This window comes from Salvelinus alpinus, chromosome 1 (genome assembly GCF_045679555.1).
Source record: "Salvelinus alpinus chromosome 1, SLU_Salpinus.1, whole genome shotgun sequence".
Taxonomy (NCBI): domain Eukaryota; kingdom Metazoa; phylum Chordata; class Actinopteri; order Salmoniformes; family Salmonidae; genus Salvelinus; species Salvelinus alpinus.
Window position 1 is genome coordinate 13,616,900 of NC_092086.1, and position 24,435 is coordinate 13,641,334.

A 24,435-nucleotide genomic window follows, 5' to 3' on the forward strand; every position below is an offset into this window, starting at 1 on the left:
TTTCCACTATGTTTCTGAAAACAGTCATTTCCTTTCAAACCAGAGAAGGGAAGTGAACAAGTGCACACTTCAGGAGATGTTACTGGGACGGACGACAGGAGGGATGGACACTGCCTCACTAACTCATTCACTAGGGGAACAAGAGGTCTGAGCGCGCGCGCACACACACACACACACACACTGACTAGTGTACACTCTGTGATGTGGTAGTCTGTGGTAGACAAGGCTCACATCACTGTCTGTCATTATCATCTTTTCAGAAGCAAGCTAATGGTACACTACTCCTAGTGGGACCACACCCTTTACTAGACTCCTAGTGGGACCACACCCTTTACTAGACTCCTAGTGGGGGGGACACCCTTTACTAGACTCCTAGTGGGGGGGGGGACACCCTTTACTAGACTCCTAGTGGGGGGGGCACCCTATACTAGACTCCTAGTGGGGGGGGACACCCTTTACTGGACTCCTAGTGGGGGGGACACCCTTTAGTGGGGCGACTGGCTAGAGGGATGGAGGTATTCGACTGGCTAGAGGGATGGAGGTATTCGACTGGCTAGAGGGATGGAGGTATTCGACTGGCTAGAGGGATGGAGGTATTCGACTGGCTAGAGGGATGGAGGTATTCGACTGGCTAGAGGGATGGAGGTATTCGACTGGTTAGAGGGATGGAGGTATTCGACTGGCTAGAGGGATGGAGGTATTCGACTGGTTAGAGGGATGGAGGTATTCGACTGGCTAAAGGGATGGAGGTATTCAAACTCACAACATAAGCACATTTCACTTGAATTTTAAAGTGGCAACCTGCGATTGGTACATCCATTTTATATATTTTATTATTGATATACACTGAGCGAACAAAACATTAGGAACACCTTCCTAAGAACACCTTCCTAATATTGAGTCGCACCCTCTTTTGCTCTAAGAACAGCCTCAATTCGTCAGGGCATTGACTCTACAAGGTGTTGAAAGCGTCCCACAGGGATGCTGGCCCATGTTGACTCCAATACATCCCACAGTTGTGTCCAATTGGCTGGATGTCCTTTGGGTGGTGGACCATTCTTGGTAAACACAGGAAACTGCTGAGCGTGAAAAATCCAGCAGCGTTGCAGTTTTTGACACAAACCGGTGCGCCTGGCACCTACTACCATACCCCGTTCAAAGGCACTTAAATATGTTGTCTTGCCCATTCACCCTCTGAATGGCACACAGACACAATCCATGTCTCAATTGTCTCAAGGCTTAAACATCCTTCTTCAACCGGGTTGCTCCTCTTGGTCTACACCAGGGTTCCCCAACTGGCCTGCTTTTATTTGGCCCCCAATGTTGAGATTTTTTTTTTTAAGTTAGAGGAAAAAAAGTGTGTAATTTTCATTGTTGGACATAAAATACTGTAAAAGAACACAAGGAAATCAGCTCCAAGTGATTTTAATTTAATAAATATGTTCAAGTATTCCCATGCATAATAGAGAGACGTGATTGTGTACAAATGTAAGCAAGGTTTGAAATGATTATGTTTCAGCCAAACATATCTGTTTGGGATTCTTGCGGTGAATTTGCAGTCTACAAATGATTTGTAATTATGTTCCGGCCAACCGACTAGCCACTTGAAAAAAATACAAAATAATAATAAATCGACCCGCGGCTAAATCTAGTTGATGATCTAGACTGATTGAAGTGGATTTAACAGGTTACATCAATAAGGGATCATAGCTTTCACCTGGTCAGTCCGTCATGTTTCAGCCGGTCAGTCTGTCCTGTTTCAGCCGGTCAGTCTGTCCTGTTTCAGCTGGTCAGTCTGTCCTGTTTCACCTGGTCAGTCCGTCCTGTTTCACCTGGTCAGTCCGTCCTGTTTCAGCTGGTCAGTCCGTCCTGTTTCAGCTGGTCAGTCTGTCCTGTTTCACCTGGTCAGTCCGTCATGTTTCACCTGGTCAGTCTGTCATGTTTCACCTGGTCAGTCTGTCATGTTTCACCTGGTCAGTCCGTCATGTTTCAGCTGGTCAGTCCGTCATGTTTCACCTGATCAGTCTGTCATGTTTCACCTGGTCAGTCCGTCATGTTTCACCTGGTCAGTCTGTCCTGTTTCACCTGGTCAGTCCGTCATGTTTCACCTGGTCAGTCTGTCATGTTTCACCTGGTCAGTCCGTCCTGTTTCACCTGGTCAGTCTGTCATGTTTCAGCTGGTCAGTCCGTCATGTTTCACCTGGTCAGTCCGTCATGTTTCACCTGGTCAGTCCGTCATGTTTCAGCTGGTCAGTCCGTCATGTTTCACCTGGTCAGTCCGTCATGTTTCACCTGGTCAGTCCGTCATGTTTCAGCTGGTCAGTCTGTCCTGTTTCAGCTGGTCAGTCTGTCATGTTTCACCTGGTCAGTCCGTCCTGTTTCACCTGGTCAGTCCGTCATGTTTCACCTGGTCAGTCCGTCATGTTTCAGCTGGTCAGTCCGTCATGTTTCACCTGGTCAGTCCGTCATGTTTCACCTGGTCAGTCCGTCATGTTTCACCTGGTCAGTCTGTCAGTGTTTCAGCTGGTCAGTCTGTCCTGTTTCAGCTGGTCAGTCCGTCCTGTTTCACCTGGTCAGTCCGTCATGTTTCACCTGGTCAGTCCGTCATGTTTCAGCTGGTCAGTCCGTCATGTTTCACCCGGTCAGTCTGTCCTGTTTCACCCGGTCAGTCCGTCATGTTTCACCCGGTCAGTCCGTCATGTTTCAGCCGGTCAGTCCGTCCTGTTTCAGCCGGTCAGTCCGTCCTGTTTCAGCCGGTCAGTCCGTCATGTTTCACCCGGTCAGTCCGTCATGTTTCACCCGGTCAGTCTGTCCTGTTTCAGCCGGTCAGTCCGTCATGTTTCACCCGGTCAGTCCGTCATGTTTCACCCGGTCAGTCTGTCATGTTTCACCCGGTCAGTCTGTCCTGTTTCAGCCGGTCAGTCCGTCCTGTTTCAGCCGGTCAGTCCGTCCTGTTTCAGCCGGTCAGTCCGTCCTGTTTCAGCCGGTCAGTCCGTCCTGTTTCACCTGGTCAGTCCGTCATGTTTCACCTGGTCAGTCCGTCATGTTTCACCTGGTCAGTCCGTCATGTTTCACCTGGTCAGTCCGTCATGTTTCACCTGGTCAGTCCGTCATGTTTCAGCTGGTCAGTCCGTCATGTTTCACCTGGTCAGTCCGTCATGTTTCACCTGGTCAGTCCGTCATGTTTCAGCTGGTCAGTCCGTCATGTTTCACCTGGTCAGTCCGTCATGTTTCAGCTGGTCAGTCCGTCATGTTTCACCTGGTCAGTCTGTCATGTTTCAGCTGGTCAGTCCGTCATGTTTCACCTGGTCAGTCCGTCATGTTTCACCTGGTCAGTCCGTCATGTTTCAGCTGGTCAGTCCGTCATGTTTCACCTGGTCAGTCCGTCATGTTTCACCTGGTCAGTCCTTCATGTTTCACCTGGTCAGTCCGTCATGTTTCACCTGGTCAGTCTGTCCTGTTTCAGCCGGTCAGTCCGTCATGTTTCACCTGGTCAGTCTGTCCTGTTTCAGCCGGTCAGTCTGTCATGTTTCACCTGGTCAGTCCTTCATGTTTCACCTGGTCAGTCCGTCATGTTTCACCTGGTCAGTCTGTCCTGTTTCAGCCGGTCAGTCCGTCATGTTTCACCTGGTCAGTCTGTCCTGTTTCAGCCGGTCAGTCTGTCATGTTTCAGCTGGTCAGTCCGTCATGTTTCACCTGGTCAGTCCGTCATGTTTCACCTGGTCAGTCCGTCATGTTTCACCTGGTCAGTCCGTCATGTTTCACCTGGTCAGTCCGTCATGTTTCACCTGGTCAGTCCGTCCTGTTTCACCTGGTCAGTCTGTCATGTTTCACCTGGTCAGTCCGTCCTGTTTCACCTGGTCAGTCTGTCATGTTTCACCTGGTCAGTCCGTCCTGTTTCACCTGGTCAGTCTGTCATGTTTCACCTGGTCAGTCTGTCCTGTTTCAGCTGGTCAGTCTGTCCTGTTTCAGCTGGTCAGTCTGTCCTGTTTCAGCCGGTCAGTCTGTCCTGTTTCAGCCGGTCAGTCTGTCCTGTTTCAGCTGGTCAGTCTGTCATGTTTCAGCTGGTCAGTCTGTCATGTTTCACCTGGTCAGTCCGTCATGTTTTGTACAGTGTAGACCCATTAATTCCTGAATAATATAACGTATAAATTTATAACGTATAAATCCATCATGAGCTCCAACTGACTAATTATTTCAGCGGTGTAACTCCAGAAGGAGCTAAAATACAGGGTTGTTTTACTCGTTTGTAAACAAGCCAAGGGCTAGATTCAATCTGTAGAGCTGAAGAGACGCGCTACAGCGCATTTGAAATGTAAAGGCAATGTTAAAAGTCAATGTTCCCGTGTTCGTGGAAACTGCATTCAAAGGTAAACGCTTTCAGCTCCATCGGAAATTACCTTTCAATTTCAACCGCGGTATAGCAAACCAACACTGTATATCAAATTGTGGAACTAGATTCAATCCGATCGCCCCTTTTAATGGCAATATTTCCTCGTTCGCGGAGACCGCACTAACTGTACCCGCCCCATATGTCGGCTCAATTGGAAAATTACCTTTAAATGCTGCATTGTCCAAATCCCTGATCGGCTTGAATCTTGGCCGCGGTTAAAACTATAATTCTGATCTCATGGATGGTCCTAGCATTGAAAAGCTATGTTTATGAATTTGAACAAGTCTAATATCAGAGTGGTTACATTCCTCCAGCCCCATCACTCAGCTGTTTACCAAAACAGTGGTGGGGTTTCCGCTTTGTTGTTGTTTGAACTGCAGATCGTAAATCACCTTAGCCGACATCCGCAACATTTAACTTGAATGCGATCTCCATAAACATCGCACAAAAAAAAGGCCTTTAAAAGTCAAGTGCAGTCTGCTTGTCGACAATGTGCCTTTGTCAGTTTATTAATGGATTTGATCAAACAGAAAAGACAGATTAATAGTCGTTCAATAACAATGTTAAAATCAGACATGGTTAGTGAACAATGAACCTCCATAAAACAAAGTGTCCTTTTGAGATATAATACCACTCAGGACACTGTCTTCTATCATAGATGAACAGGGTTGAGAGATAATACCACTCAGGACACTGTCATCTATCATAGATGAACAGGGTTGAGAGATAATACCACTCAGGACACTGTCATCTATCATAGATGAACAGGGTTGAGAGATAATACCACTCAGGACACTGTCATCTATCATAGATGAACAGGGTTGAGAGATAATACCACTCAGGACACTGTCATCTATCATAGATGAACAGGGTTGAGAGATAATACCAATCAGGACACTGTCTTCTATCATAGATGAACAGGGTTGAGAGATAATACCACTCAGGACACTGTCATCTATCATAGATGAACAGGGTTGAGAGATAATACCACTCAGGACACTGTCATCTATCATAGATGAACAGGGTTGAGAGATAATACCAGTCAGGACACTGTCTTCTATCGTAGATGAACAGGGACTCTTGGTGCCAAGACACTGACTGACTGCTCTCTATGAAATCAACTGACTTTCTACCATATTCTACAAGTTCTGTCAATTTCTAAAGCAGTTGCAGCAGAACGGTTTCTCTCCAGAGTGAACTCCCTGGTGGAGTTCTAGATAACCTGACAACATTTCTCTCCAGAGTGAACTCCCTGGTGGAGTTCTAGATAACCTGACAACGTTTCTCTCCAGAGTGAACTCCCTGGTGGAGTTTTAGATAACCTGACAACGTTTCTCTCCAGAGTGAACTCCCTGGTGGAGTTCTAGATAACCTGACAACGTTTCTCTCCAGAGTGGACTCCCTGGTGGAGTTCTAGATAACCTGACAACGTTTCTCTCCAGAGTGAACTCCCTGGTGGAGTTCTAGATAACCTGACAACGTTTCTCTCCAGAGTGAACTCCCTGGTGGAGTTCTAGATAACCTGACAACGTTTCTCTCCAGAGTGAACTCCCTGGTGGAGTTCTAGATAACCTGACAACGTTTCTCTCCAGAGTGAACTCCCTGGTGGAGTTCTAGATAACCTGACAACGTTTCTCTCCAGAGTGAACTCCCTGGTGGAGTTCTAGATAACCTGACAACGTTTCTCTCCAGAGTGAACTCCCTGGTGGAGTTCTAGATAACCTGACAACGTTTCTCTCCAGAGTGAACTCCCTGGTGGAGTTCTAGATAACCTGACAACGTTTCTCTCCAGAGTGAACTCCCTGGTGGAGTTCTAGATAACCTGACAACGTTTCTCTCCAGAGTGAACTCCCTTGGTGGAGTTCTAGATAACCTGACAACGTTTCTCTCCAGAGTGGACTCCCTGGTGGAGTTCTAGATAACCTGACAACGTTTCTCTCCAGAGTGAACTCCCTTGGTGGAGTTCTAGATAACCTGACAACGTTTCTCTCCAGAGTGGACTCCCTGGTGGAGTTCTAGATAACCTGACAACGTTTCTCTCCAGAGTGAACTCCCTGGTGGAGTTCTAGATAACCTGACAACGTTTCTCTCCAGAGTGAACTCCCTGGTGGAGTTCTAGATAACCTGACAACGTTTCTCTCCAGAGTGAACTCCCTGGTGGAGTTCTAGATAACCTGACAACGTTTCTCTCCAGAGTGAACTCCCTGGTGGAGTTCTAGATAACCTGACAACGTTTCTCTCCAGAGTGAACTCCCTGGTGGAGTTCTAGATAACCTGACAACGTTTCTCTCCGGGTTGCGAACTATTCTTTTTCTTTGTGAATGACTCTTTTTACGGACTCGTTTTTCTGAGTGACTCGTTCATTTTAGTTGTTGGTTTGACCTGCTGGCCGCATTGAGTCCTACTATAGGATTGACACACGCTCCTCCTCCTCCGGCTCAGCAGCTCCAGAGACGTGCTTTGACCAACAGCTGTCTGTCATATACCCAGGCAGGATAAAGATAAGCCTGCAGAGAGCGCAGTGAACAAAAAGACGTGTTTAGATCTGATAACTGAACGCATTGTGCAAGAATTTATTATTTTTAACCTTTATTTAACTAGGCAAGCCAGTTAAGAACAAATTCTTATTTACAATGACGGCCTACCGGGGAACAGTGGGTTAACTGCCTTGTTCAGGGGCAGAACGACAGATTTTTACCTTGTCAGCTCGGGGATTCGATCTTGCAATCTTTCGGTTACTAGTCCAACGCTCTAACCACTAGGCTACCTGCCGCCCCTAAGTCATTAATAATTGAATGTTATGATGATACACAGCTTGTAGAACGAAAACATACACCAACACTGCTCAACAAACTCGAACACAAATCGTTTTTGAGGGTGCTGCAGTTCGTGAATTATATTGTGAATATTACCCTCACAGCAGTCAAGCCTCTGTAACGACCCTTGACGGAATGCCTTGGCAATCTAGTCAGGCCGTACCTAGACCTCCCTCCTAGTCAGGCCGTACCTAGACCTCCTTCCTAGTCAGGCCGTACCTAGACCTCCTTCCTAGTCAGGCCGTACCTAGACCTCCCTCCTAGTCAGGCCGTACCTAGACCTCCCTCCTAGTCAGGCCGTAGCTAGACCTCCTTCCTAGTCAGGCCGTACCTAGACCTCCCTCCTAGTCAGGCCGTAGCTAGACCTCCCTCCTAGTCAGGCCGTACCTAGACCTCCTTCCTAGTGAGGCCGTACCTAGACCTCCTTCCTGGTCAGGCCGTACCTAGACCTCCTTCCTAGTCAGGCCGTAGCTAGACCTCCTTCCTGGTCAGGCCGTACCTAGACCTCCTTCCTAGTGAGGCCGTACCTAGACCTCCCTCCTAGTCAGGCCGTACCTAGACCTCCTTCCTAGTCAGGCCGTACCTAGACCTCCCTCCTAGTCAGGCCGTACCTAGACCTCCCTCCTAGTCAGGCCGTACCTAGACCTCCTTCCTAGTCAGGCCGTGGCTAGACCTCCTTCCTAGTCAGGCCGTAGCTAGACCTCCTTCCTAGTCAGGCCGTAGCTAGACCTCCTTCCTAGTCAGGCCGTACCTAGACCTCCTTCCTAGTCAGGCCGTAGCTAGACCTCCTTCCTAGTCAGGCCGTACCTAGACCTCCTTCCTAGTGAGGCCGTACCTAGACCTCCTTCCTGGTCAGGCCGTACCTAGACCTCCTTCCTGGTCAGGCCGTACCTAGACCTCCTTCCTGGTCAGGCCGTACCTAGACCTCCTTCCTGGTCAGGCCGTACCTAGACCTCCCTCCTAGTGAGGCCGTACCTAGACCTCCCTCCTAGTCAGGCCGTACCTAGACCTCCTTCCTGGTCAGGCCGTACCTAGACCTCCCTCCTAGTGAGGCCGTACCTAGACCTCCCTCCTAGTCAGGCCGTACCTAGACCTCCCTCCTAGTCAGGCCGTACCTAGACCTCCCTCCTAGTCAGGCCGTACCTAGACCTCCCTCCTAGTCAGGCCGTACCTAGACCTCCTTCCTAGTCAGGCCGTACCTAGACCTCCTTCCTGGTCAGGCCGTACCTAGACCTCCCTCCTAGTGAGGCCGTACCTAGACCTCCCTCCTAGTCAGGCCGTACCTAGACCTCCCTCCTAGTCAGGCCGTACCTAGACCTCCCTCCTAGTCAGGCCGTACCTAGACCTCCCTCCTAGTCAGGCCGTACCTAGACCTCCTTCCTAGTCAGGCCGTACCTAGACCTCCCTCCTAGTCAGGCCGTACCTAGACCTCCTTCCTAGTCAGGCCGTACCTAGACCTCCCTCCTAGTCAGGCCGTACCTAGACCTCCCTCCTAGTCAGGCCGTACCTAGACCTCCTTCCTAGTCAGGCCGTAGCTAGACCTCCTTCCTAGTCAGGCCGTAGCTAGACCTCCTTCCTAGTCAGGCCGTAGCTAGACCTCCTTCCTGGTCAGGCCATACCTAGACCTCCCTCCTAGTCAGGCCGTAGCTAGACCTCCTTCCTGGTCAGGCCATACCTAGACCTCCCTCCTAGTCAGGCCGTAGCTAGACCTCCTTCCTAGTCAGGCCGTACCTAGACCTCCTTCCTAGTCAGGCCGTACCTAGACCTCCCTCCTAGTCAGGCCGTACCTAGACCTCCCTCCTAGTCAGGCCGTACCTAGACCTCCTTCCTAGTCAGGCCGTAGCTAGACCTCCTTCCTAGTCAGGCCGTAGCTAGACCTCCTTCCTAGTCAGGCCGTAGCTAGACCTCCTTCCTAGTCAGGCCGTAGCTAGACCTCCTTCCTGGTCAGGCCATACCTAGACCTCCCTCCTAGTCAGGCCGTAGCTAGACCTCCCTCCTAGTCAGGCCGTACCTAGACCTCCTTCCTAGTCAGGCCGTACCTAGACCTCCCTCCTAGTCAGGCCGTACCTAGACCTCCCTCCTAGTCAGGCCGTAGCTAGACCTCCCTCCTAGTCAGGCCGTACCTAGACCTCCCTCCTAGTCAGGCCGTACCTAGACCTCCCTCCTAGTCAGGCCGTACCTAGACCTCCCTCCTAGTGAGGCCGTACCTAGACCTCCCTCCTAGTCAGGCCGTACCTAGACCTCCCTCCTAGTCAGGCCGTACCTAGACCTCCCTCCTAGTCAGGCCGTACCTAGACCTCCCTCCTAGTCAGGCCGTACCTAGACCTCCTTCCTAGTCAGGCCGTACCTAGACCTCCTTCCTAGTCAGGCCGTACCTAGACCTCCCTCCTAGTCAGGCCGTACCTAGACCTCCTTCCTAGTCAGGCCGTACCTAGACCTCCCTCCTAGTCAGGCCGTACCTAGACCTCCCTCCTAGTCAGGCCGTACCTAGACCTCCTTCCTAGTCAGGCCGTAGCTAGACCTCCTTCCTAGTCAGGCCATAGCTAGACCTCCTTCCTAGTCAGGCCGTAGCTAGACCTCCTTCCTGGTCAGGCCATACCTAGACCTCCCTCCTAGTCAGGCCGTAGCTAGACCTCCCTCCTAGTCAGGCCGTACCTAGACCTCCTTCCTAGTCAGGCCGTACCTAGACCTCCCTCCTAGTCAGGCCGTACCTAGACCTCCCTCCTAGTCAGGCCGTACCTAGACCTCCTTCCTAGTCAGGCCGTAGCTAGACCTCCTTCCTAGTCAGGCCGTACCTAGACCTCCTTCCTAGTCAGGCCGTACCTAGACCTCCTTCCTAGTCAGGCCGTACCTAGACCTCCTTCCTAGTCAGGCCGTACCTAGACCTCCTTCCTAGTCAGGCCGTACCTAGACCTCCTTCCTAGTCAGGCCGTAGCTAGACCTCCTTCCTGGTCAGGCCGTACCTAGACCTCCTTCCTGGTCAGGCCGTAGCTAGACCTCCTTCCTGGTCAGGCCGTACCTAGACCTCCTTCCTAGTCAGGCCGTAGCTAGACCTCCTTCCTAGTCAGGCCATACCTAGACCTCCTTCCTGGTCAGGCCGTAGCTAGACCTCCTTCCTGGTCAGGCCATACCTAGACCTCCTTCCTAGTCAGGCCGTAGCTAGACCTCCTTCCTGGTCAGGCCGTACCTAGACCTCCTTCCTGGTCAGGCCGTACCTAGACCTCCTTCCTGGTCAGGCCGTAGCTAGACCTCCTTCCTGGTCAGGCCATACCTAGACCTCCTTCCTAGTCAGGCCGTAGCTAGACCTCCTTCCTGGTCAGGCCGTACCTAGACCTCCTTCCTAGTCAGGCCGTAGCTAGACCTCCTTCCTGGTCAGGCCGTAGCTAGACCTCCTTTTACAAGGTATCAATAAATAATATCATTTGTATGTATGGCACTCACAAATGTACATTGCTTAAAGCCACTTTTACAAATGACAACTCCAATAAGCCCCTTATAGTGAACGAGAGACTTGTAGAATAATTTCATCATTCACCGGGAGGGGGTCTTGCGTGCTCTGGGCATTACTGACTCGAAAGAAATTAGTCGAAAGATGAGTTATTTAAACGAGTCAAAGATCAGAGTCTGTAAAAAGAGCCAAACTTCCCATCACTACAATGCAAAATATTTTCCACAAACAGAACATTGCTGTGGTTTCTCTCCAGTGTGAATTTTCTGGTGAACTTTAAGAGAACCCAATGACATAAACAAATCTCCACAAACAGAACACGGATGCCTTCTTTCTTCATGTGTGGTCCTCATATGGTCTCTCAGGGTTTTCATTGTTGGGAAGCATTTGCCACAATTGCTGCAGAGGCACGATGGATTCTCTGGTTGGTCGGTCTCTGGTTTGTCTCCCACGTAAATATGTTTTAGTTCTTTTGATGACATAAGGGAACTGACACAAAGAGGACACTTGTATGGATTCTCTCCTGTGTGAGTTCTCATATGCCTCGTCAGAACCATCTTGTTTTGGAAACATTTGCCACATGCTTTGCAGGTATATGATTTCTCCCCTGTGTGCATTCTCATGTGCAGTCTCAGGCTAATGTTATTAAGGAAACATTTGTTACATTCTTTGCAGCTATTAGATTTCTCCCCTGTGTGCGTTATCATGTGTTTAACCAGGAGAGATTTAATGGGAAAACGTTTGTTGCATTGAGTACATCCATGAAGATTCTCTCCACCACTGTGAGTCATCATATGCAGTCTCAGGCTAATTTTATGACGGAAACATTTACCACATTCTTGGCAACAAAACGATTTCTCTCCTGTGTGAATTTTCATGTGCATTCTCAGGTTACTGTTAACAGAAAAACATTTGCCACATTCTTTGCAGCTGTATGGTTTCACCCCTGTGTGAGTTCTCATGTGTAGTCTCAGGCTAATGTTATGACTGAAACATTTGTCACATTCTGTACAGCTAAAAGGTTTCTCCCCTGTGTGAGTCCTCATGTGTTTAACCAGGTCTGATTTGACAGGGAAGCGTTTGTTGCATTGTGTGCATCCGTGTGGTTTCTCTCCACTGTGAGTTCTCTCGTGGCGTCTTAGAATGGTCGTTGAAGTAAAGCACTTTTCACACACAGAACACTTAAAAGGTTTCTCTCCTGTGTGACTCCTCACATGCTCTTCTAAGCCCATCTTGGTCCTGTAACACTTGACACAATCATTGCAGCTATATGATTTCTCTTCGGTGTGAATTTTTTTGTGGTGTTTAAGATTGTACTTTGACTTAAAGCATTTTGCACATGTTGGACACTGGTATAGTTGATCTTCAATGTGAATTCTCTGATGTTTCTTTAGATCTTTTGCCAATGTAAAGCATTTTTCACACGTTGTACACGGATACGATTTCTCTCCAGTGTGAATTCTCTGATGACTCTTTAGATATTTTGTTGATTGAAAGCATTTTTCACATGTTGTACACTGATACGATTTCTCTCCCGTGTGAATTCTCTGATGACTCTTTAGATATTTCATTGATTGAAAGCATTTTTCACATGTTGTACACTGATACGATTTCTCTCCCGTGTGAATTCTCTGATGACTCTTTAGATATTTCGTTGATTGAAAGCATTTTTCACAAGTTGTACACTGATACGATTTCTCTCCCGTGTGAATTCTCTGATGACTCTTTAGATATTTCGTTGATTGAAAGCATTTTTCACATGTCGGACACGGATACGGTTTCTCTCCCGTGTGAATTCTCTGATGACTCTCTAGGTCTTTCGTTGATTTAAAGTGTTTTTCACATGTTGGACACTGACTGGATGTCTCTACGGTGTGGCATCTCATATGAGTTTTCAGATGGTTTGGTAGTTTAAAACTTTTACTGCACACATGACATGTAGGTGATTCCTCCTCTGTGTGAGTCTTCATATGTTTCTTCCATTGCTGCAACAAGTTAAATGATTTGCCACATTTCTTGCAGTGATGATTATTTTCAGTTGAGTGAATTCTCTGATGTGTTTTTAAACCGCCCAGTGTCTTATAGTGTTTACTGCACACAGGACATTTGAATGGTTTCTTATTCGTGTGAGACTTCAATGGTTCTTTCAGCTCCCTGGTTGTCTTGGCCTCAGTGCAGACTTGAGAGCTTTGTCGTTTCTCTGCCCGTGTCCTCCTTGATTTGAGGGTCTTTAACACAGGTTCCTCACTCTCATCCTCATCCACACTTACAATGATTTCACTGTGAGCTGCAGAACAGTCTGGATTTACTGCAGAGAGGAGCAGAGAGTCACTGGTTGGTTCTGATACTCTGTGGTCCTCTCCATTAGGTTCTGTTTGTATCTGTTCAGTTGTGTTGGTGGGTAGAGAGTCTCTGTCCTGATCAGAGTACTTTTCCACACAGGGAGGAGCAGTAAATATGAACTCTACAACATCTGTGGAATCAGACTCAAGTCTGTGGAGCTGCTCTTCCTCCTGACTCATCCTGACTTCCTCCCGTTCCTCTTTAATCTGTGTGGGCTCTGGGTCCTGCTGCCCCAGACTGGGGCTCCACTCCTGCTCACAGTGCTGCTGCTCAGGGGGAACCTCCTCTTCAGGGACAGTTAGCTGCTGGGGGTCTGGAGAGAAGGAGACGGAATAATTAGCCAGTTAGACAAAAACAAAGACATTTCATATTTATCCAAATACACTCATTATGCTCTGCTGAGGCTAAAGGGATATCATACAGCAGATAGTGGTGAATCTAGCTAGGAGGTTGGCTGCTCTTTGCTTTGGCCACAATGAGAAATGACAAGGGATGAGAGGCCTTAGCTACTTACAGTAGGCTACATCACATCCCAGAGGGCTTAGCTACTTACAGTAGGCTACATCACATCCCAGAGGCCTTAGCTACTTACAGTAGGCTACATCACATCCCAGAGGGCTTAGCTACTTACAGTAGGCTACATCACATCCCAGAGATCTTAGCTAGACAGCTACTTACATTAGGCAACATCACATCCCAGAGGGCTTAGCTAGACAGCTACTTACATTAGGCTACATCACATCCCAGAGGGCTTAGCTAGACAGCTACTTACATTAGGCTACATCACATCCCAGAGGGCTTAGTTAGATAGCTACTTACATTAGACTACATCACATCCCAGAGGGCTTAGCTACTTACAGTAGGCTACATCACATCCCAGGGGGCTTTGCTACTTACAGTAGGCTACATCACATCCCAGAGGCCTTAGCTAGACAGCTACTTACATTAGGCTACATCACAGAGGGCTTAGCTAGATATCTACTTACATTAGGCTACATCACATCACAGAGGGCTTTGCTACTTACAGTAGGCTACATCACATCCCAGAGGCCTTAGCTAGACAGCTACTTACATTAGTCTACATCACATTACTCTTATATGCGGTTGGCCAGTAATATACCACCCTGCATCCCACTGCTGGTTTACCACTCAAGCTAAGCAGGGTCAGTCCTGGTCGGTCCCTGGATGGGAGACCAGCTGGAAGTGGTGCTGGAGGGACAGTAGGAGGCACTGCTTCCTCTAGTCTAAAAATAGATCCCAATGCCCCAAGGCAGTGATTGGGGACATTTCCCTGTGTAGGGTGCTGTCTTTCAGATGGACTGTTAAACAGGTTTCCTGACTCTCTGTGGTCACTAAAGATTTTGGATATTTGGAAAATATATTTGACGTTTTCCGAGACACATTTTGCCCCAGTGCCTCCGTTTGACTACTCATAACAAGCTATTTCCAACAGCAGAGCTGCAGGTGTGAATCTATTATAGCTTAGCTGCGAAGGTAAGTCTGCTTAATAATACATTCCTTTAGATATTTTATTTCTAATTCCCCGTTATAATGACCAACAGTCCAAGCCCACCGCCATAGGAAATGTAATTGTATTTAAATTAACATCTGGCTTCCTGCGGACTGTTCAGGTTTTTTGCAAGGCAATTGAAAGCAACACGAGCGTAAATACGCCAATGGCAATTTGAATAGACAAAGCCATCGATCACGTGACACCATTCATTCCTATGTGAAGACTCAATAGCGCATTTGAAGCCGGTTATGATGGCTTCTCATGTGGGAAATGTCTGTAGACTAATGCCTCGTTTAAAACTGGGAACTCGGAAATATCCGACTTCAGTGCGTTCAAAACAACTGGAAACTCGAGGAAAAAAACAGCTCAGATTGGGAAAAATCGATTTTAACGGCCATCCATTTCTAGAGCTAAGACTTTCCGATCACTGGCATCATGATTTGAACTCGTATTTTTCCGAGTTCCCAGTTGTTTTAAACGCCGCAATAACATGCGCTGTTTTAGCTACTCCAGAAAGTGACGTTGCAGGCTAGCTCAGTGGTGCGCCCTCTCATTGAGTTTGTCAAGCTGAAGCTCAACCGGGGTACTGCAGGCTGCCATTAGCTACTAAATTATCCTTAACTTGTGTACATCTGGAGTAATGGAAGCATTTATTGGTAGAATAATTGTTTTCGAAATGTGTTTATTTACACGAAGATTGGCAATGCCGGCAGTACCGCGGGCGGCCTTGATGTTCGTGCGGTGGCTTCCCTGGGAGGGGGCATTTGTTCTCCCCTGAAATACACCTAGCGTTGCTTAAAAACAGCTAATTCTAGCCATGCTATGGGCTAAACTTGCTGCCCCTCTCTGGTGGTTATTTGTTACCAGTGTAAACCCCCCCCCCCCTCGCTCTCTTTCAAGACCTATCTACGAACCTGCTCCCAACTCCAGAAGAAGCCTCCGTAGACGTTCAATCTCCTCCTTTGAACGAGAGAGCTCTTGTTCAATAGTCGTTTCCACCGCCGCCATTATCTCAACAGTCACTGCTGCTAGTGGCTCCTGGTACTGGGCTATCCACCTTTCCTCTATCCCAAATATGTTAACGGCTGCCGATATTAATCGCTTGGCTATAAACACAGTCAACAAATGTGGTTTCGACATTTTGAAGAAACATTTAACTTGAGACTGTCGTCCATGGATTTCTTCTTCTTCTTTAATGTTTACAGACTACATCCAAAAAGGTATATTGCCGCCACCTATCGGGTGGCATAAAAACTGAGGCTTTAACAAAAAATTAAATAATTATATATACAGTACCAGTCAAAAGTTTGGACACACCTACTCATTCAAGGGTTTTTCTTTATTTGTAAATGTTTCTACATTGTAGAAAAATAGTGAAGACATCAGAACTATGAAATAACACATATGGTATCATGTAGTAACCAAAAAAGTGTTAAACCAATCCAAATATATTTTAGATTCTTCAAAGTAGCCAACCGTTGCCTTGATGACAGCTTTGCACACTCTTTACATTCTCTCAACCAGCTTCATGAGGTAGTCACCTGGAATGCATTTAAATTAACAGTTGTGCCTTGTTAAAAGTTCATTTCTGGAATTTCTTTCCTTCTTAACGTGTTTGAGCCAGTCTGTTGTGTTGTGACAAGGTAGGGGTGGTAAACAGAAGATAGCCCGATTTGGTAAAAGACCAAGTCCAATATTATGGCAAGAACAGCTCAAATAAGCAAAGAGAAATGACAGCCCATCATTACTTTAAGACATGGTGAGTCATATGGAAAATTTCAAGAACTTGAAAGTTTCTTCAAGTGCAGTCGCAAAAACCATCAAGCACTATGATGAAACTGGCTCTCATGGGGACCTATTAAATAATAAAAATAAGACAACTAGACTTAGCTTTTAAGTATTACTTACTAAAGAATTTCTAAATAAAACGAATTAAATAGATTTTAACACACTTGTGTGAAATCCTATGCCATGTGATTATTATTATTTGACCCTGCTGGTCATCTATGAACATTTGAACATCTTGGCCATGTTCTGTTATAATCTCCACCCAGCACTGGCAGAAGAAAACTGTCCACCCCTCATAGCTTGGTTCGTCTCTAGGTTTTGGCCTTTCTAGGGAGTTTATCCTAGCCACCATGCTTCTACACCTGCATTGCTTGCTGTTTGGGGTTTTAGGCTGGATTTCTGTACAGCACTTTGTGACATCAGCTGATGTAAGAAGGGCTTTATAAATACATTTGATTGATAACCTTCTACCAGGGTAACTGTTGCCCCCTTTCCTAAAAACAAAGTTTCATGAAATAACAAAAAAAGTGTAAACTGTAGATATTTATTTCCCTTTATAGTTTATTGGCCTACGCATAACCTTCATCCACATACCATTTATTTTCCAAACATTGCTTTCTTGTGTCAGCAATTAGACATTGATCTTAGGGGAGGGCTAGTTACCCCCCCAGTACCCTAGGTAATAAACTGCGCTGCCTGTTGGATGCATAGACTAGAGCAGAAACTAGACATTATAATAGCCTATCTAATAGACCCAATTAAATGAGAGATGCGCATGGTTATTTGTTGCATAGCTTCTTTGGGAATATGAACTCATCATGGCCAGAAAAGGTGAGAAATGTACAATGCAGCGGTTATGCTATCCAGTGCATACGGAAACTATTCAGACCCCTTGACTTTTTCCACATTTTGTTACGTTACAGCCTTATTCTAAAATGTATTACATTGCCCCCCCCCCCCTCCATCAATCTACACACAATACCCCATAATGACAAATCAAAAACAGGTTTTTAGAATTTTTTGCAAGTTTATAAACCCCCCCCCCCCCCCCCGGAAATATCACATTTACATGAGTGTTCAGACCCTTAACTCAGTACTTTGTTGAAGCAAAGCCTCGAGTCTTCTTGGGTATGACACTACAAGCTTGGCACACCTGTATTTGGGGAGTTTCTCCCCTTCTTCTCGGTAGATAGATCCTCTTAAGCTCTGTCAGGTTGGATGGGGAGCGTCGCTACACAGCTATTTTCAGGTCTCTCCAGAGATGTTCAATCGGGTTCAAGTCGGGGCTCTGGCTGGGCCACTCAAGGACATTCAGAAACTTATCCCGAAGCCACTCCTGTGTTGACTTGGCTGTGTGCTTAGGGTTGTTGTCCTGTTGGAAGGTGAACCTTCGCCCCCAGTCTGAGGTCCTGAGCACTCTGGAGCAAGTTTTCATCAAGGATCTCTCTGTACTTTGCTCCGTTCATCTTTCCCTCGATCCTGACTAGTCTCCCAGTCCCTGCTGCTGAAAAACCTCCCCACAGCATGATGCTGCCACCGCCATGCTTCACCGTAAGGATGTTGCCAGGTTTCCTCCAGACGTGACGCTTGGCATTCAGGCCAAAGAGTTCAATCTTGGTTTCTTCAGATCAGAGAATCTTGAGAGTCTTTAGCTGCCTTTTGGCAAACTCCAAGTGGGCTGTCATGTGCCTTTTACTGAGGAGTGGCTTCTGTCTGGCCACTCTACCATAAAGGCCTGATTTGTGGAGTGCTGCAGAGATGGTTCTCCACAGAGGAACTCTGGAGCTCTGTCAGAGTGACCATCGGGTTCTTGGTCACCTCCCTGACCAAGGCACTTCTCCCCCGATTGCTCAGTTTGGCCGGGCGGACAGCCCTAGGAAGAGTCTTGGTGGTTGCAAACTTCTTCCATTTAAGAATGATGGAGGCCATTGTGTTCTTGGGGATCTTTAATACTGCAGAAATGTTTAAGTGCCCTTCCCCAGATCTGTGCCTCGACACAATCCTTTCTCGGATCTCTACGAGCAATTCCTTTGACCTCATGGCTTGATTTTTGCTCTGACAACTGTGGGACCTTATATAAACAGGTGTGTGCCTTTCCAAATCATATCCAATCAATTGAATTTACCACAGGTGGACTCCAATCAAATTGTAGAAACATCTCAAGGATGATCAATGGAAACAGGATGCACCTGAGCTCAATTTCGAGTCAAATAGCAAAGGGGCTGAATACTTATGTAAATAAGGTATTTCTTTTTTGTTTTCACTTCGTCATTATGAGGTATTGTGATGTCATTATGGGGTATTGTGATGTCATTATGGGGTATTATGTGTACAGTGGGGCAAAAAAGTATTTAGTCAGCCACCAATTGTGCAAGTTCTCCCACTTAAAAAGATGAGGCCTGTAATTTTCATCATAGGTACACTTCAACTATGACAGACAAAATGAGAAAGAAAAAATCCAGAAAATCACATTGTAGGATTTTTAATGAATTTATTTGCAAATTATGGTGGAAAATAAACTTTTGTTATTGACCAAATACTTATCTCAATACTTTGTTATATACCCTTTGTTGGCAATGACAGAGGTCAAACGTTTTCTGTAAGTCTTCACAAGGTTTTCACACACTGTTGCTGGTATTTTGGCCCACTCCTCCATGCAGATCTCTAGAGCAGTGATGTTTTGGGGCTGTTGCTGGGCAACACAGACTTTCAACTCCCTCCAAAGATTTTCTATGGGGTTGAGATCTGGAGACTGGCTAGGCCACTCCAGGACCTTGAAATGCTTCTTACGAAGCCACTCCTTCGTTGCCCGGGCGGTGTGTTTGGGATCATTGTCATGCTGAAAGACCCAGCCACATTTCATCTTCAATGCCCTTGCTGATGGAAGGAGGTTTTCACTCAAAATCTCACGATACATGGCCCCATTCATTCTTTACTTTACATGGATCAGTCGTCCTGGTCCCTTTGCAGAAAAACAGCCCCAAAGCATGATGTTTCCACCCCCGTGCTTCACAGTAGGTATGGTGTTCTTTGGATGCAACTCAGCATTCTTTGTCCTCCAAACACGACGAGTTGAGTTTTTACCAAAAAGTTATATTTTGGTTTCATCTGACCATATGACATTCTCCCAATCTTCTTCTGGATCATCCAAATGCTCTCTAGCAGACTTCAGACGGGCCTGGACATGTACTGGCTTAAGCAGGGGGACACGTCTGGCACTGCAGGATTTGAGTCCCATGCGGCGTAGTGTGTTACTGATGGTAGGCTTTGCTACTTTGGTCCCAGCTCTCTGCAGGTCATTCACTAGGTCCCCCCGTGTGGTTCTGGGATTTTTGCTCACCGTTCTTGTGATCATTTTGACCCCACGGGGTGAGATCTTGCGTGGAGCCCCAGATCGAGGGAGATTATCAGTGGTCTTGTATGTCTTCCATTTCCTAATAATTGCTCCCACAGTTGATTTCTTCAAACCAAGCTGCTTACCTATTGCAGATTCAGTCTTCCCAGCCTGGTGCAGGTCTACAATTTTGTTTCTGGTGTCCTTTGACAGCTCTTTGGTCTTGGCCATAGTGGAGTTTAGAGTGTGACTGTTTGAGGTTGTGGACAGGTGTCTTTTACACTGATAACAGGTGTCTTTTATACTGACTTCCTCCCGTTCCTCTTTAATCTGTGTGGGCTCTAGGTCCTGCTGCCCCAGACTGGGGCTCCACTCCTGCTCACAGTGCTGCTGCTCAGGGGGAACCTCCTCTTCAGGGACAGTTAGCTGCTGGGGGTCTGGAGAGAAGGAGACGGAATAATTAGCCAGTTAGACAAAAACAAAGACATTTCATATATATCCAAATATACTCATGTGTCTATGTTCTGCTGAGGCTAAAGGGATATCATGCAGCAGAAACAAAGGACACCAGAAACATCCCAGAGGGCTTAGCTACTTACAGTAGGCTACATCACATCTGAGTGTCTTATAGCGTTTACTGCACACAGGACATTTGAACGGTTTCTTATTCGTGTGAGACTTCAATGGTTCTTTCAGCTCCCTGGTTGTCTTGGCCTCAGTGCAGACTTGAGAGCTTTGTCGTTTCTCTGCCTGTGTCCTCCTTGATTTGAGGGTCTTTAACACAGGTTCCTCACTCTCATCCTCATCCACACTTACAATGATTTCACTGTGAGCTGCAGAACAGTCTGGATTTACTGCAGAGAGGAGCAGAGAGTCACTGGTTGGTTCTGATACTCTGTGGTCCTCTCCATTAGGTTCTGTTTGTATCTGTTCAGTTGTGTTGGTGGGTAGAGAGTCTCTGTCCTGATCAGAGTACTTTTCCACACAGGGAGGAGCAGTAAATATGAACTCTACAACATCTGTGGAATCAGACTCAAGTCTGTGAAGCTGCTCTTCCTCCTGACTCGTCCTGACTTCCTCCCGTTCCTCTTTAATCTGTGTGGGCTCTAGGTCCTGCTGCCCCAGACTGGGGCTCCACTCCTGCTCACAGTGCTGCTGCTCAGGGGGAACCTCCTCTTCGGGGACAGTTAGCTGCTGGGGGTCTGGAGAGAAGGAGACGGAATAATTAGCCAGTTAGACAAAAACAAAGACATTTCTTATATATCCAAATACACTCATGTGTCTATGTTCTGCTGAGGCTAAAGGGATAGCATACAGCAGATAGTGGTGAATCTAGCTAGGAGGTTGGCTGCTCTTTGCTTTGGCCACAATGAGAAATGACAAGGGATGAGAGGCTTTAGCTACATCACATCCCAGAGGGCTTAGCTACTTACAGTAGGCTACATCACATCCCAGAGGGCTTAGCTACTTACATTAGGCTACATCACATCCCAGAGGGCTTAGCTACTTACATTAGGCTACATCACATCCCAGAGGGCTTAGCTACTTACATTAGGCTACATCACATCCCAGAGGGCTTAGCTACTTACAGTAGGCTACAGCACATCCCAGAGGCCTTAGCTGGACAGCTACTTACATTAGGCTACATCACATCCCAGAGGCCTTAGCTAGACAACTACTTACAGTAGGCTACATCACATCCCAGAGGCCTTAGCTAGACAGCTACTTACATTAGGCTACATCACATCACAGAGGGCTTAGCTAGATATCTACTTACATTAGGCTACATCACATTACTCTTATATGCGGTTGGCCAGTAACATACCACCCTGCATCCCACTGCTGGTTTACCACTCAAGCTAAGCAGGGTCAGTCCTGGTCGGTCCCTGGATGGGAGACCAGCTGGAAGTGGTGCTGGAGGGACAGTAGGAGGCACTGCTTCCTCTAGGCTAAAAATAAATCCCAGGGCAGTGATTGGGGACATTTCCCTGTGTAGGGTGCTGTCTTTCAGATGGACTGTTAAACAGGTGTCCTGACTCTCTGTGGTCACTAAAGATTTAGGATATTTGGAAAATATATTTGACGTTTTCCGAGACACATTTTGCCCCAGTGCCTCCGTTTGACTACTCATAACAAGCCATTTCCAACAGCAGAGCTGCAGGTGTTTATCTATTCTAGCTTAGCTGCTAAGGTAAGTCTGCTTAATAATACATTCCTTTAGATATTTTATTTCTAATTCCCCGTTATAATGACCAACAGTCCAAGCCCACCGCCATAGGAAATGTAATTGTATTTAAATTAACATCTGGCTTCCTGCGGACTGTTCAGGTTTTTTGCAAGGCAATTGAAAGCAACACGAGCGTAAATACGCCAATGGCAATTTGAATAGACAAAGCCATCGATCACGTGACACCATTCATTCCTATGTGAAGACTCAATAGCGCATTTGAAGCCGGTTATGATGGCTTCTCATGTGGGAAATGTCTGTAGACTAATGCCACGTTAAAACTGGGAACTCGGAAATATCCGACTTCAGTGCGTTCAAAACAACTGGGAACTCGGGGAAAAAACGAGCTCAGATTGGGAAAAATCGATTTTAACGGCCATCCATTTCTAGAGCTAAGACTTTCCGATCACTGGCGTCATGATTTGAACTCGTATTTCTCCGAGTTCCCAGTTGTTTTAAACGCCGCAATAACATGCGCTGTTTTAGCTACTCCAGAAAGTGACGTTGCAGGCTAGCTCAGTGGTGCGCCCTCTCATTGAGTTGGTCAAGCTGAAGCTCAACCGGGGTACTGCAGGCTGCCATTAGCTACTAAATTATCCTTAACATTTGTACATCTGGAGTAATGGAAGCATTTATTGGTAGAATAATTGTTTTCGAAATGTGTTTATTTACACGAAGATTGGCAATGCCGGCAGTACCGCGGGCGGCCTTGATGTTCGTGCGGTGGCTTCCCTGGGAGGGGGCATTTGTTCTCCCCTGAAATACACCTAGCGTTGCTTAAAAACAGCTAATTCTAGCCATGCTATGTGTAACAGTATAACTTTAGTACGTCCCCTCGCCCCGACCTCGGGCGCGAACCAGGGACCCTCTGCACACATCAACAACGGTCACCCACGAAGCATCGTTACCCATCGCTCCACAAAAGCTGCGGCCCTTGCAGAGCAAGGGGCAACACTACTTGTAGGTTTCAGAGCAAGTGACGTAACTGATTGAAACGCTAGTAGCGCGTACCCGCTAACTAGCTAGCCATTTCACATCCGTTACATATGGGCTAAACTTGCTGCCCCTCTCTGGTGGTTATTTGTTACCCGTGTAAACCACCCCCTCTCGCTCTCTTTCAAGACCTATCTACGAACCTGCTCCCAACTCCAGAAGAAGCCTCCGTAGACGTTCAATCTCCTCCTTTGAACGAGAGAGCTCTTGTTCAATAGTCGTTTCCACCGCCGCCATTATCTCAACAGTCACTGCTGCTAGTGGCTCCTGGTACTGGGCTATCCACCTTTCCTCTATCCCAAATATGTTAACGGCTGCCGATATTAATCGCTTGGCTATAAACACAGTCAACAACTGTGGTTTCAACATTTAACTTGAGACTATCGTCCATGGCTTTCTTCTTCTTCTTTAAGGTTTACAGACTACATCCAAAAAGGTATATTGCCGCCACCTATCGGTTGGCGTAAAAACTGATGCTTTAACAAAAAATAAAATAATTATATATACAGTACCAGTCAAAAGTTTGGACACACCTACTCATTCAAGGGTTTTTCTTTATTTGTAAATTTTTCTACATTGTAGAAAAATAGTGAAGACATCAGCACTATGAAATAACACATATGGTATCATGTAGTAACCAAAAAAGTGTTAAACCAATCCAAATATATTTTAGATTCTTCAAAGTAGCCAACCTTTGCCTTGATGACAGCTTTGCACACTCTTGACATTCTCTCAACCAGCTTCATGAGGTAGTCACCTGGAATGCATTTAAATTAACAGTTGTGCCTTGTTAAAAGTTAATTTCTGAAATTTCTTTCCTTAATGTGTTTGAGCCAGTCTGTTGTGTTGTGACAAGGTAGGGGTGGTATACAGAAGATAGCCCAATTTGGTAAAAGACCAAGTCCATATTATGGCAAGAACAGCTCAAATAAGCAAAGAGAAACGACAGCCCATCATTACTTTAAGACATGGTGAGTCAATATGGAAAATTTCAAGAACTTTGAAAGTTTATTCAAGTGCAGTCGCAAAAACCATCAAGCGCTATGAAACTGGCTCTCATGAGGACCTATTGAATAATAAAAATTAGACGACTAGACTTAGCTTTAAAGTATTATTTACTAAAGAATTTCTAAATAAAACAAATTAAATAGATTTTAACACACTTGTGTGAAATCCTATGCCATGTGATTATTATTATTTGACCCTGCTGGTCATCTATGAACATTTGAACATCTTGGCCATGTTCTGTTATAATCTCCACCCGGCACAGCCAGAAGAGGACTGGCCACCCCTCATAGCCTGGTTCCTCTCTAGGTTTCTTCCTAGGTTCTGGCCTTTCTAGGGAGTTTATCCTAGCCATCATGCTTCTACACCTGCATTGTTTGCTGTTTGGGGTTTTAGGCTAGGTTTCTGTACAGCACTTTGAGATATCAGCTGAAGAAGGGCTTTATAAATACATTTGATTGATAACCTTCTACCGGGGTAACTGTTGCCCCTTTTCTAAAAACAAAGTTTCATGAAATAACAAAAAAAGTGTAAACAGTAGATATTTATTTCCCTTTATAGTTTATTGGCCTACG

The 24,435-nt window shown here is 46.5% G+C and overlaps 2 protein-coding genes across 3 annotated transcripts; both read right to left on the reverse strand.

The window, feature by feature from the left end:
* Positions 1 to 10,366: 10,366 nt before the first annotated feature.
* On the reverse strand, positions 10,367 to 15,703 carry LOC139570081 (zinc finger protein 268-like). 2 transcript variants are annotated; one of them, XM_071391597.1, is made up of 2 exons: positions 13,515 to 13,670; positions 10,367 to 13,313 (listed from the first exon to the last, which is right to left on the reverse strand). In XM_071391597.1, the coding sequence occupies exon 2, from the start codon at positions 13,177 to 13,179 to the stop codon at positions 10,861 to 10,863; it is 2,319 nt and encodes a 772-aa protein (XP_071247698.1). In that variant the 5' UTR covers positions 13,180 to 13,313; positions 13,515 to 13,670; the 3' UTR covers positions 10,367 to 10,860. The 2 variants fall into 2 exon arrangements, with proteins under 2 accessions (XP_071247698.1, XP_071247689.1); XM_071391588.1 differs by lacking the exon at positions 13,515 to 13,670 and adding an exon at positions 15,428 to 15,703 and having other exon boundaries at positions 10,376 to 13,313.
* Positions 15,704 to 18,775: 3,072 nt separating this feature from the next.
* Positions 18,776 to 23,281, reverse strand: LOC139570091 (uncharacterized). The gene is made up of 3 exons (XM_071391609.1): positions 22,999 to 23,281; positions 20,235 to 20,837; positions 18,776 to 20,072 (listed from the first exon to the last, which is right to left on the reverse strand). Exons 1-3 carry the CDS (start codon positions 23,222 to 23,224, stop codon positions 19,393 to 19,395), a joined length of 1,509 nt encoding a protein of 502 aa, XP_071247710.1. The 5' UTR covers positions 23,225 to 23,281; the 3' UTR covers positions 18,776 to 19,392.
* Positions 23,282 to 24,435: the final 1,154 nt, after the last annotated feature.